The 13,558-nt window shown below is 45.4% G+C and overlaps 1 protein-coding gene across 2 annotated transcripts in view; it reads right to left on the bottom strand.

The window, feature by feature from the left end:
* Positions 1-1,742: 1,742 nt before the first annotated feature.
* The window catches only part of IKZF3 (IKAROS family zinc finger 3), a gene marked incomplete at its 5' end in the record, with an annotated part of 31,286 nt that continues 19,470 nt past the window's right edge, over positions 1,743-13,558 (bottom strand). The window contains 3 exons of one of the 2 annotated variants that reach the window (XM_084222050.1): positions 1,743-2,463; positions 6,969-7,085; positions 12,409-12,472. In XM_084222050.1, coding sequence (XP_084078176.1) covers positions 1,763-2,463; positions 6,969-7,085; positions 12,409-12,451 — 861 coding nt within the window. In that variant the 3' untranslated portion in view covers positions 1,743-1,762. Of the gene's footprint in view, positions 2,464-6,968; positions 7,086-12,408; positions 12,473-13,558 lie in introns of those variants that run through there. The other variant, XM_084222049.1, reaches the window with a different exon arrangement.

A 13,558-nucleotide genomic window follows, 5' to 3' on the forward strand; every position in this document is an offset into this window, starting at 1 on the left:
ATTTAAATATTTTATTCATTTATTGACAATTCTTTGGTCTTGAAAACTAAGCCATTGAAAAGCAAGCTTGTCACAAAATTAGAAATTGATAAAGGCAACCACAATGTCCTAAAAATGTCGGACTTAGAAATGTCAGGGCAACAATGGAACCTTCTCTTAGTTCTCTGGGAATGGTCTCACTCCCTTTCCCTCTCTTTTCTGGACCCAAAAGCTTGGTCCTTGGGGCTGATCCCTAGTGGAACTGCAGCCTCCCTCACAGGAGGAGCATTGGTCACATTGTGACACAGGTGTCCACCTGGGGAGAGCCAACATGCACCTTTCTCATGGTGGAGCTCTGGGAAACATCCTGAACCTGCTTTACAGCTCCACACAAAACAGCAGAAGAGTTCTCCTCAGCCCCAGGGATAGCAGATCCTGGAGTAGCACTTCCACAGCACTCTGGATACTCAGACACACTGCAGGCTGATTTATCCCACTCCAAATCCACCTTTAGTGGAAAACATAAAATAAATTTCTTATTTTGTACCTTAAAATTCAGGGGGGAAATAACTGAGCCAAAAGAATTCAGAGGCAGGGATGAATTTCAGTATTTTTTGACCCTCAGTTCTTCAGCCTTCCTCCAGGGATAACACAAAAGCAACACAGCTCTCAAACCACACAAGGGATGCAGAAAGTCCATCAGAACACTCCTAACTACAGGATACAAAAATATTTTGCAAAGACTAAACCTTCACTCAGCAAAGCCGTTACCAAACCCCTCTCCAGCACAGGGACACCAACACAGCTGTGGGGCCACGGGGAGATTCTGGAAGTGTTGTAAAAACCAACTTCAAAGGGATGGCACCTGCTCAGGGTGTGGAGGAGCCCCTCAAAGGGCTGTCCTGGTGTGGGTGTGGCTCTCACACCCCTGCCTGGGGTCTCACCTGTCCACAGCCAGCCAGGGCCAACCCATAATGGCAGGGCCACACGTCCTGCTGTGGGACAGAGGCACAACACACAGCACAGCTTCATCCTCGTTCTTGACATCCATCAGAAAGGAGGAGTTTCCAGCAATGAAAATTGGGATTTCCTCCAGGCCACATGGATGAGCCAGTGACCTCACTGGGTACCCCAAAAATATGTACTGTTAAAAAATCCCAACCCCAAATAGGGGTTTCTTATTATTTTTTTACATTTCTCATTTTCCTCTTACTGAGTAACTTTAAAGAAAGTCATCAGTGGGGTAAGAAAAATGAAAGTTTGACACACTCTTGTTAGGGCTTAGGGGAAAAGCTTTAAAGAGAATTAATAATCCCTCCCTTTTCCTGCCCTTGTTTTCCTTGTTTTGGTGATGAGCCACTGGGATTATAACTAGGAAAAGCTCCTCCAACACACCTCTGACTATTCACCTGAATGAGCAGGGGAATTGGCATGAAAACCTTTTGTGCTGACTTAAAGCAAACTCTATAAAAACAAACACAAGTTAAAAATTGAAAACATCGTAAATGGCTCTGAAGTTTCACAAAAATAAAGTTCATATCAAAACCAGTCTCTGCTCCTGGTGTTTCCCACAGTCCCACTCACCACAGCAGCCAGGCAGAGATGCTACAGAACACTGAATTATCAGGAAAGACAAATTTAAAAAGGCGTCACCTTGTGACACACTTAAAACTGGCCTAGAAAAATACTCAAGAAAATTTCATTATACTAATTAAAACCCCAACCAACCGAGCCTCCCCTCTGACAAAAAACACATCCTTTGACCTTGGAAGAACCGGTCCTTTCACTTGAGCACCACTCTGTGCTCTCCCCGAGCTATGTGCGAGGAGAACTCGTAGCGGTCGTGGCTGCGGTAGCCGCAGACGTTGCACTCGAAGGGGTCGCGGAAGCCGTGGCAGCCCATGTGGATGGTGAACATCACGTAATCCAGGAAGAGCACGCGGCAGTGGTCGCACCGGTACGCCCCGATGGCCTCCCCTTCCTTGTTGATGACCTTGAAGGCGTCGCGAGGGCAGATGGCGGGAGGCTTGATGATCTCGTAGGGCCTCGGGAAATCCTTCAGGGCCTGGAGGCCGTTGCGGGCGGGAGCCGGGATCACCTGGCTCTGGTGGAAGGCGGGGTTGGGCCTCTCCTCGTGGTTGCTGTCAGTGTCTGTGGAGTCGTGGCCGCTGTTGTTGGGGGAAAGGCCCCTGTCGGACGACAGGCTCTTGTCCCTGAGGTGGCTCTTCTCGGGCTCGGTGCCGTTGGGGACGTTGGGGACGTCGGCGCGGGGCAGCGGCAGCGGGTACAGGCTGCTGATGACCGGCACCATCTCGGCCGTGGGTGCTGGGGGGGTCTGCACGAGCGGGCGCAGGGCCTCGGCCCCCAGGTAGGTGATGGCGTTGTTGATGGCCTGGTCCATCATGCGCCCGTGCATCATCTCGCTCTCCTTCTCGTACAGGAAACTGGAGTTGTAATTGACGTCGAAGCTGGGGCGTTTCTCACCTGCGAGAGATGAGAGGTGATAATTACCTGAGTGGGTAAATGTCAGAATTCAGGACATCCCTCTGGCTGTCCTGGATTGCCCAAACCCCTGACAGGGGGCTCAGAGACCTTGGCACAGAGCCCAAGACACCTGTGATTTTGACCCATGGAAAAAATTACCAACCTTATATGAGGATCTGCAAGCCATGAAAGTGTAAGTAGAATAATAGTTAGTTTGTCACAGGGTGAAAAATAGATTTTTTGGGGTTTTTAGAACAGGGGTTCAGGGGGCAAGATGGAGGAATCTGGGCGTGTCCAGCCTTTCTCCTTCTTCTTCTTGGCCTCCATCTTCTGCTGTGATGGTGGCACTTTTGGATTGGTTTAGAGTAGAAGCTCACTGTCTAACATAGGTGATAGGTATTGGGAAGTTATGGTAAATAATGTACACCTAGTTTTTAGTACAAAAAGATAACACTGCCCTGAGGGTGGTCAGTGTGCCTCTGTCTGACCTGCTGAACAGACCTCGGCAGGTCAGAGTAAAGAATTTTATAGATAAGATACAATAAACAACCTTGAGAAAGAGAACTGAAGAGTTCTGACTCCTTCTTCGACCACTGGGCTGGGAAAAGAGACTTTCTAAGGCATCTCAGGGTCACTCTGACCAGCAGAAGTTCAGAGAGGTAAAGAGTTGTTTAAACCCTGTGATGACTTTTCTGAAGGGCAGAAATCTCCCTGGGAATGGGGCATGATATGTTCTCTGCTGAAAGAGGCTGTTTTTAGACACAAGCAGCTTTTGGGTGGGGTATTTGGTTTTTTCATACTTTTTAAAATCTCAGGCTTAGAAGCAAACCAGTCTAAGAGAGGAGGTGGTGAGGGTACTTTCTGAGAGATTCATCTTTGACAAGTCCTTGGACACTGAAGTCAGTTTTCCCCACTGTCCTTTGACAACTACAGCTTTCTCTGTACCACACCTGGCTTCTTGGATCTCTACACAGGCATTCAGGTAATCTAATACTGGCAGATATAAATATAGATATAAACCCTCCACAGTTAGGGCCACTAGATACAGGGTTAGTGGAAAAAAAAAGTTCTCCTCTGGGTGGGCTGGGGTTTGGAAAACTCTGGACTGGACAGAAGTGGAGGAGAGTGCCCCTGAAATGCTGCTCACACCTCCCTGGGCAGCACAGGGCAACTCCTGTTCTCTGTGCCAGCTGCAAGGAGGAAATAAACTGCACCCCAAAAGCACTAAAGACATTTTGGAGGTGAATGTCTAGAAATAAGTAACTGAATTCTGTGGTTACTAAAAGCATAAACTTGTTCATAGCTTTAAAAAAATACCAAAAAAAAAAAGACCAGATGAAAGGTTTCACATGTAAGTGACTTGCAAACATTAGATCCACGAATCTCTTAGTTACGGTAACTCAGTGGTGCAGATGTTTATCAGTCACCTGTCAACACCCTGACTCAATGTGTATGAAACTCTGGGGTTTCACTGCAGAGGCAGAAAACCAGGAGCTCACGTTTCTTTTCTCCAAAAGGTTAAAGAACCACAAGAGTGTAACTGCTTCCAGCCCGCAGCTCTGCTCGCCGTCCAGCTTCACATGGAAGGAAACAAAATGCTGCAGTATTTTTGGGTGACTCATAAAACCAGCTCCAGGCAAGTGAAAGAAGTGAATAAATTGGGATTTAAGTAGAAAAAAAAATAACAACAAAAGCAAAAATAGACAAGAGTCCCTAAAAATTTTGGTGTTAAGAGCCACTGTTGTAAAGTAAGATAATGAAACATGATGTATGATCATAGGATTGTGGAATATCCTAACCAGGACCACTGAGTCCAACTCCTGAATGATCACTGAGGGTCTCACAGTGCTGGTGGATTTTAAGGTCCCCCAGGAAAAGGCTCTGAAGAGGGGCCTGGTGCAGAGAGGAAGAGTCAAATGCAGGGTCTGGTGGTCCCTGCCCTTGTGTGTGGGACTTGTACTGGTGCGCACAAGGCAGCTAGTGGAGATGGAAATGTGAAAAATAAAGTGGGTGAGACTCCTGGTGCTTGTCTGAATCTCTGCAGAGCCCTCCAATTATAATAAAGGGGTTTTTCTTCCAATCAATAGACTTCATTCAGAGAAACGAGCCAAACAAAGATGCCTTGTTAGTGTATATCCCTGTCCCTGCTTCCTGACTAAATGAGACATCAGCACTCATTCCCAGATTTCCCAAAGGATCCCTGCACTGGCCTGGCAGATCTGAGCTCTGACAGGGACAGGTCAGAAAGGCACAGGAGTCAGACCAAGGTCGGACAGCCTGCTCCTGGAAACATCCTTCCCAGGGATCCAGAGGACTGAGGGGGGAATGTTTGCACATGTAATTTAACAAGAAAAATCACACAAGAACTAGAAAAACAGCAAGTTTCAAAAATTAGTTATTTTGTGCCTTTAGGTGATCTGTGATGGGTTTTCTGGCTTCTCAACACAATCACCTGTGTGTGCAGTGCCAGTTCATGCCATCCAGCACTAGCACAAATCCCAGAGGATCTGGGTCACACAGGAACTCTTTGGCTCACAGAGGAAACCCCACACCCACTCGTTCTTCATGTTAGGCTTATGCTGAGGGGGTGCATCCTGCTGCAGAAGTGTTTAATAAAATACCTAAAGGTCAAACTGGTGGTGATTGCACAATGAGAGAGCTGAAAAACTGCTAAAATAGAGGAAGCTAAAGGATTACAACCCATTTGCATTAGTATTGCTTTTTGAACCACAGCAAGACATGTAAGGGCCAAGCCCCACAAGCCCAGTTTCAATCCTGAGCACCAAAGAGACTCAGATGGAGTCTGCTGGTCTGGCTGTGCAGTGAGGTGACCTTTAGAAAGCCACACTAATGTAAAATAAATAAATAAATGAGACCAGTTTTCAGAGATGAAAGCCCAGTGCTACCCACCAAACCCACTAAGAGCTCCATTACCTTCAAAAACTGAGTTGGTTTCCTGTGTGGAAGCATCCATCTGCACAGCTTTACCTGGATGGATCCAGCTGCACACCTTTACCTGTGATGGATCCAGCTGTGCAGCTTTACCTGGATGGATCCATCTGCCCAGCTTTACCTGGATAGATCCAGCTGCTCATTTTTACCTGGATGGATCCAGTTGTGCAGTGTTACCTGGATAGATCCATCTGCTCACCTTTACCTGGATGCATCCAGCTGTGCAGCTTTACCTGGATGGATCCAGCTGTGCAGCTTTACATGGATAGATCCAGCTGTGCAGCTTTACCTGGATGGATCCAGCTGTGCAGCTTTACCTGGATGGATCCAGCTGTGCAGCTTTACCTGGATAGATCCAGCTGTGCAGCTTTACATGGATAGATCCAGCTGTGCAGCTTTACCTGGATGGATCCAGCTGTGCAGCTTTACCTGGATAGATCCAGCTGTGCAGCTTTACATGGATAGATCCAGCTGTGCAGCTTTACCTGGATGGATCCATCTGCTCACCTTTACCTGGATGGATCCATCTGCACATCTTTACCTGGATAGATCCATCTGCTCATCTTTACCTGGATAGATCCATCTGCTCATTTTTACCTGGATGGATCCAGCTGTGCAGCTTTCCCTGGGTGGATCCAGCTGCTCACCTTTACCTTGCTCTGGAGCTGGTGCACTCTGTGCTGGGGGTTTGGCTGCAGCAGCCCTGCCTGCCCTCCCAGCCCACACCCCTCTCACACAAGCCCCACTCAGAGGGTGAACTTTATATTGGGCCATAAAAAACCAAACAAACCACTTTTTACCTTGTGTAACCCTACAAAGAGCACAAATAAGGCTTCATCAGCACCAATATTATATAACTGCTGACTAAGGGTTTTCCTTAGGACACAGGCTGTATTTTATTTTCTTTAAAGGCAGGTTGATGAAATAAGACTGGCCAAGAGGGTCAGGTGTTTGTTGAAACCCAGAACCTGCCCAACTAGTATTTAAGATCCCCAACATGCAAAACTCTGATCATGTTCAATTAAATGCAAAGAAAATACTATGGAAACATCTGCTTGCTTAAATTACCACAAGAAAGGATTTGATATTTTTTAATCATAGACAAATTTAGTAGAATGACTAAGAGAAATCCAATACTTTTCTGCCTTTAGGCCTTATTCCACATATGAATACTGCAGGAATCTTCAGCTCCTGCTGAGAAAACATATTCTTTGCCTGTTCTAGATTCTAGCAGAAAACATTTCAAATACATAGGTACAGAAATGGCATGTGGAAACTCATAAAACACATTTATAAATCACCTACATAAAGACACAAAGCACAACAGCAGCTTCCACCCAGTCTAAGCAGCCAACAGAATAAATTCTTTTTATTTTAATCAACCCCCTACAACAAATTGCTAAAGCCCCATCACAAAAATCAGTGTTACTTAATTTTTTTGTATTAGATGCTAAGCTTGAGCAGGATATTTAAAAGAAGCAGAGGCATTGTACTGTTTGTTACTGACCCACACGTATTTAACTGTTGCAGATGAAAAGGGGTTTTGTTCTTACCAATAAATTTCTGAGGCATTGAGCTTTTTCTCTTTGCCACGTTGCTCGCTAGCCTGTCCAGCACAAGGGCTCTTTCAGTCCCCATCTCTGCCTTGATGTGCCTTGCCTCCACGCTGGCTAGGTTGGAAAATGTGAAAAGAAAGGAAAAAAGAAAGAAAGAAAAAAAACACAACACGTAGGTGAAAAGGGAAAAAAAGAAAGATAAAAAAAAAAGGAAGAGCTGACTGGTTTAATCTCCAATCGGCCACATAACTGGAGGAAACAGTTTGGAGATCAAATGCAAAGCTGGTTTTGCTTTTTCTGTCATTCCTGCTCTCTGGGCACCCGCTGTGGTCAGTGGCAGCACAGCCCTGAGCTCACTCAGGGGGGAGCACAAACCAGAACTGTCGTCAGCGAGAGGAAGTAAATGAACTGGCTGGAAGGTTGGTTAAATTGCAGATGGAGAGAGAAGCTCTGCTGGCCTTTCTTTTTTATTCTGAGTAAGGCTGGGTGACACCTGCACACTCAGTGTTTCGAGCTGCAGGAGGAGACACTCAGTGTGCTTGCTTAACTTTTCAGATATCAGTCATAGATGCCTTAACGAATCACTAAGAAACTTGTATGATATATATCAGTGTTCCAGTAAAATAAAAGCAATAAAAGCCTTTCAAATTTCAAAATTTCTAACTCCCTTTCTTCCAGGTGTTACTGTCATTTAATATTTTTTTCTTAAATGCTACAGCTAAAATTAACTGCCAATGTTTCCTCTGTGTTTTAAACCTTGTTACAATCTCCCAAATTTCTAATTTTTTGATAAGTAGCTGTGCCCTATGGTGACTCCCTTGCCAATTAAGGCTCTTCCCATTTTCCAGAGCTCTCCTTAGCTCTGCTAAGCAGTGCCCAGCACTGCACGGAAGCTGTGCTTGCTCTCAGCTCCTGGAGGCTGCAGAGGCCTTGAGCTGGAGAGCTGCCACCTCATATCGCTACCACCACACTAATACTGATCGTAACTGCTGTGGCTTCCCCCCCAAACCCTTCTCAAACCTCAACAACACCCATCTGGAATGGTGCTTTTATGTCAAAAATTATAATGAAGAATAAACTCATTGCTAAGAGTACCAGTGGCAGAGATCACTGTGCTGAGAACTGGACACATCTTAATGGATTGTCCAAGTCTGTAGGAGATGGGATCTACAAGGTGAGGACATGATTCTTCTGTGTTTTAAAGCTTGTTACAACCTCCAAAATTTCTAATTTTTGGAAAACTACCTGTGCCCTATGATGACCCCCTCGGGATTAGGCCAATTAAGGCTCTTCCCATTTTCCAGAGCACCCAATGAGGGGTGATTTACTTTCCCAAGGTGGTATAAAAGGTTGGATCTCACTGTGAAAGAGTCCTGCTTGCTGTGTTACTGTACATACACCAACATATCTAAATATAGAATCATGGAAACATGGAATGATTTTAGTTGGAAAGGACCTTGAAGATTATCCAGTGCCCCCCCTGGCATGGTCATGGGCACCTTCCATTACCCAGGTTCCTCCAAGCCTTGTCCAGCCTGGTGCTGGACATTTCCAGGGATGAGACAGTCACAGCGTCTCGGGGCAACCTGTGCCAGGGCCTCACCACCCTCCCAGGAAGAATTTCTTCCTAACATCCCATCCAACCCTGCCCTCTGGCAGTCCCTTCTCCTGTCACTCCCTGCCTGTTTAAAAAATCCTTCTGCCTCCTTTTTATAACCCCCTTAAGGCACTGGTAGGCCAAAATGAGGTCTCCCTGAGTACATGAAGCATAACTTAGGTAAGAGACAAGCAGTGCCAGAGGAAAGTAATAGGAACACTTTGATATTTCAGTCCTGCTAAACACAGATTTATTGAGTATCAGACTTAAATTTCTGTTTGCCCAGTAGAACAAGTGCTGAAAGTGCAGCTTCATCCTTCCCAGCCCTGTGCAGCCTTTCCCTGAGCGTTTCAGTCTGTCCTCTGTACCTGTTTGTCAGTGCTGCTCCTGATAACAGGAGTTTCAGTCAGCACAAACCATGACTCACCAAACCTCAGCCAGAACTATTTGTTCATGTTTGTTCAGCAGTTTGAAAACATAAAGTGTTTCAGAGGTGCTTGGTGCCACAAACACTGGCTACAAATATGAGTCAGGGAGGATGGGATAACAGGGCCTGGCTCTGCTTGGTCACAGTCCTGGAACCTTGGGATGTACGTGACAGGATGCCCTGTGCAGGGCATGGAGTGCCTTGAAGGTAAAAGCACACTGCTCTTCTAGTCTCAGTTTTATTCCAAATTACTCCAGTGTGTTTGGAGGTTCCCATAAATATATTCATCCCTGCTCCAGCATAAAATACCCAGATGTAAGAGCTGCACAAAGTGAGACAAAACACCAGGTTAAGGTGGCACTCTGAGGGGAATGGAGGGAGGTAGAGTGTAATCACCTGCTTGGGCTTGGGCCAAAAGCTCTAGTTTGGTCTTGAAAATTATAGGGTTTTTAATTTCAGGACTTCAGTTTAATTCTCATACTCCAAAGCCTGGAATATGCATCTTTATATTAACTTTAGATGACTGTAGTCCAAGGTTTGAACTACCCCCAAACTCAAAGCCTCATAATCTTGGCTGGATCATTGCACAAGTCATTAACAGCAGTAATCTAAATTTTAAAAACTCCAACAAAACTCAAAAATGTATTTTTTTCTTTGCAAAGAAAAAAGAAAGAAAACACAATTCACCCATATCATAAAAACAGCTCCCTGATCCCTTCCAGTTTTTTGTTTTTATGATTTTGTTGTTCTAGTTCCTCTTTTCCTCGAGGAAAAGTCTTTACTTCCAGGAGTTGCACTCTAAGGACCCATGTGCTGCTCTAGTAAAGCTTTAATTCCACATTTTCAGGGTGTTTTTCCTTATCCTGGCAGGACTCAGCTCAGAGCTGCTCTCAGCCCTCCCAGCCCCAGGAGCACTCTGGAAGCTGCACGTAGCACATCAGGGGTGACTTGTCAACATTATTTATGTGCCACCAAGGGAACTTTAATTGTTAAATTAATGTCAGGAGGGCAGATGAGGGCTCCCTGCAGGAATAACAGAGCCTTTCCTCAGAGGAGATCTGCAGAGACAGTAACTATTGACCTACATAACATGCTCTGGGACTTCTGTAGAATCAATCTTGCAGCTTCATGGTTCTCTGCCCTTTTATTTTAATGCTGAGGGTCTTTGCGTTCACATTAAGATTTTTGACTCCTTGCTACTGGCTATTTTCTCCTAAATAAAAAATAATCTCTATTTATGGGCCACAAAAGGTCTTTGATGACATTTCCACAACCTGGCCTTAGGGAAACAATGTCTGCTCCCAGTAAGATGAAGGTGGTTATACAGGTTCTCATCCACAACAGTGCTCTCTGTACCAGAAACTAACTGAGAATTATCTCATCCAACTTTTTCTTCTGGATCACATATTAAACAATCCAAGAATAATATTTAGCATTTAGGAAAAAGTTTTTTAATCACTCCAAATTCTCTAAAATCTTCTCAAATATAGAGAAGTAATCACACTCTCTGTCCCTCTTCAGTTCTCTTCCCTCTGGATGATTACACTGCACATGGTGATTTAAATAACTAATTATCTCACTATAACATGGATCTTAAAATAAAATTCAGGCTGGACTAACAGAAATGGCCAAGTGCTTTACTCAAAATTACACTGAGGAAAAAACAAATACAGAAAATCCAGACTTCCAAAGCACTGAACAGCAGCCTGGGATCTTGGGTTGTTCTGCAAGCACAGGGCTCTGATGGCTCAATGGCAGCGCCAGAAAGCAAAAAAAAAAAACAAATCTCTGAGGATGCTGAAAGGAACTCTGCAGCTCAAATAAATCCCCTGTCTCTCTTGGTCAGATCTGATCAGTGGCTCTGGAATTACACGTGAAGTTGAACTCCTAAGCATGGAATTTTATATGGTGTAAAGATGGGGCTGATGTCACCACTATTGCAGCTGGGAGCCCCTCTCCTGCTCAGCCAGCAGCAGGGCTGAGGATGGGCTTCCCTGACCCCCCTGAGAGGTCTCCATGCTGCTCCCAGTGCTGCTGCCTGGCTCAGTGTACATTTCAGGTGTAATCCTGCCTGGATAAGGCACTTCCAGAGGAGCATTTTCCTGCCACAGTGAATTATCCATTAGGAAGGACTCTTTAGGTTGTCTTGTGAGTGCTGGGTGGGGAGTCAGCTCTCCAAAAGGTGCTGTCCCCTGGCCACCAGGGGCTCCCTGAGTGGTTTGGGTTGGGAGGAACCTCAAGGATCACCTTGTACCACCCCCCTGCCATGGACAGGAACACTTTCCTCTAGCCCAAGTTGCTCCAAGCCTTGTCCAACCTGGCCTTAAACACTTCCAGAGATGGGACATCCATCTCTGGGCCACCATGTCACCCTGCAGCTGGAGAGAGAGCAGCTACTGTCCCAGCCCCAAGCACACACCAGCACTCACCCTGCACTGAGCTGTTCCCATAGTGTGGTTTCTGCCACACCAACCAATGTGAGTAGAATTTTTAGAATGTGCAGATAATGTTAGCAAAGCCCTCAAGTACAAAGCTGAAATTAGAGGCATTGTTTCCTGTAGCATCTCTGTGTGGTCACTCAAGAAGGGAGAGTGGAACGGTGTTGGGTGATTGTGCAATGAGAGCAATGTGACAGAGATGGTTATCAGGGACAATGCTCCAACTATATTGTTACATGAAACTTCTCTTTTAGAAATATTTCTACATTTAGAACATGCAAGCATGGAACTCAAAAGCAAATAGAATGGTTACTACTGTCCTGATGCTTTTAAATATTTTAATCAGTTAGGAATGGTGGAATGTAGAGCACTTTTGTGTCTAAAGATGGCTCCATGTGAGAATTATAGAATTGTGGAATGGTTGGAGTTGGAAGGAACCTTAAAGGTCACCCAGTTCCACCCTCCTGCCATGGACAGGGGCACCCTCCACCAGACCTGGTTGAGAAGCTTGAGGGGAATTCAGAAAAAAACCAAAATTCAAAGTGATGCAGAGAAGTAGGGAAAGGATCAGTAATGGAAAGAGAATGTTTACTAAACACAATTGCAAAGTGTTACACTTAGGGGGAAAAAAAATGGAACTTAGTAAATGACCTCCTGAGAGCCTTTCCAGCTTTCCCTCTCCTTGGTTCTGCCACCCAACATCCTGTTGGTACCGGGGAATTAGATGGAAATGCCCCAGGAGTTCTCATTTTTTATAAAATTTCCTGACAACACTGCAGTGTGTGTAAGGGTGTGAAGGTCTCCAAGGCAGGGGAGCAGCCACCTCTTGGCACTCCGGGAATTTCCCTTCGCTGTGACCAGTTAAGGCTCCCTGCAGTGCTGCAGCAAGGATTGCACCGCAGGCTTGGGATGAGGGGGGGAATGTTGCTATTCTGAAATGCATCTAAACCATGAGAATAGTTTCAAAGCAGAAACCTGCAGCAGCTCTCATGTTTTCCATTTTCACTGGTGGACACATTGGGTGATGGCCATGACGTGTGCACTCTAAAATAAACCACAGTTACAACATGTAAGGGTTCTCACCAAACCCAAAACTTGCTGATGAGCTGATTAGCAGTAACTTTTACAAATACTCTAAGAAATATGTCACTTGCTGACAAAAAGAGACCCCTCTTAAAACTATAAAACTCTTAAAAACCTCTATGAAACACTTTGGTAAATCATGGTTCTCTGGAAAGTTTCCTGCATATGTCACAAAGCCTGAAACACCAACCCACACTCTCTGCACAACGTAGGGAATCCTGTACCCAAGGTTTTCATCACATACCAGTGGTTCTTCACACTGATTTTCAGGTCTGGCTTGTGATGATTCCTGCAGAATCTTGTCCTTACTGTTGTGGATAGAGTTATTAGGAGGAAATTCCTCCCTGTGGGGGTGGTGAGGCCCTGGCACAGGTTGCCCAGAGAAGCTGTGGCTGGCCCATCCCTGGAAGTGTCCAAAGCCAGGTTGGACAAGGCTTGGAGCACCCTGGGTTAGTGGATGGTGTCCCTGCCTGTGGAAGGGGTGTGGGGCACTGGATGATCTTCAAGGTCCTTTCCAACCCTCTGTGATTCCATGTTTCCATTATTTGGTGTTTTTTCAAGGCTGCATAGCAAAAGATGGGAGCCTGAATTCTGGAACTGTAGCCTCAGCTCTTCTTAGATCAGTCATAGAGTTCTTTGGGAGGTCACAGCCACTCCTTGACTCTGGGAAGAGCAATTTTTTCCTGACTTATTGGTGTGTTGTGAGATCCAAATCACACAGTTCATTTTAGGATTTGAGCAGTTCAGGTGAAGCAGGGACAAAGATTATGGTGATTACTTTTCACCAAAGTATTTTGGAACTGCAGCACTGAGACTGCAAAATGGAAAATAAGAAAAAAACATGTTTTGATACATTTCATCTTTTCCAAAGGCAGCTCTGTACTCAAAGCAGCCCTTTATCTCTCACTCCCTCCTAAGCTGATCTGTCAGTGATTTTTGGGATACCACTCTCTTTTCATGCCCTGGATCCAAGCCACTGAAACTGCTGCAAATTCTAACAGAAAAGGAACCACCAAACACGTGGTTGTCAACAACTCATCCT

The sequence above is a fragment of the Fringilla coelebs genome (assembly GCF_963513975.1).
Source record: "Fringilla coelebs genome assembly, chromosome: 27".
Lineage (NCBI taxonomy): Eukaryota > Metazoa > Chordata > Aves > Passeriformes > Fringillidae > Fringilla > Fringilla coelebs.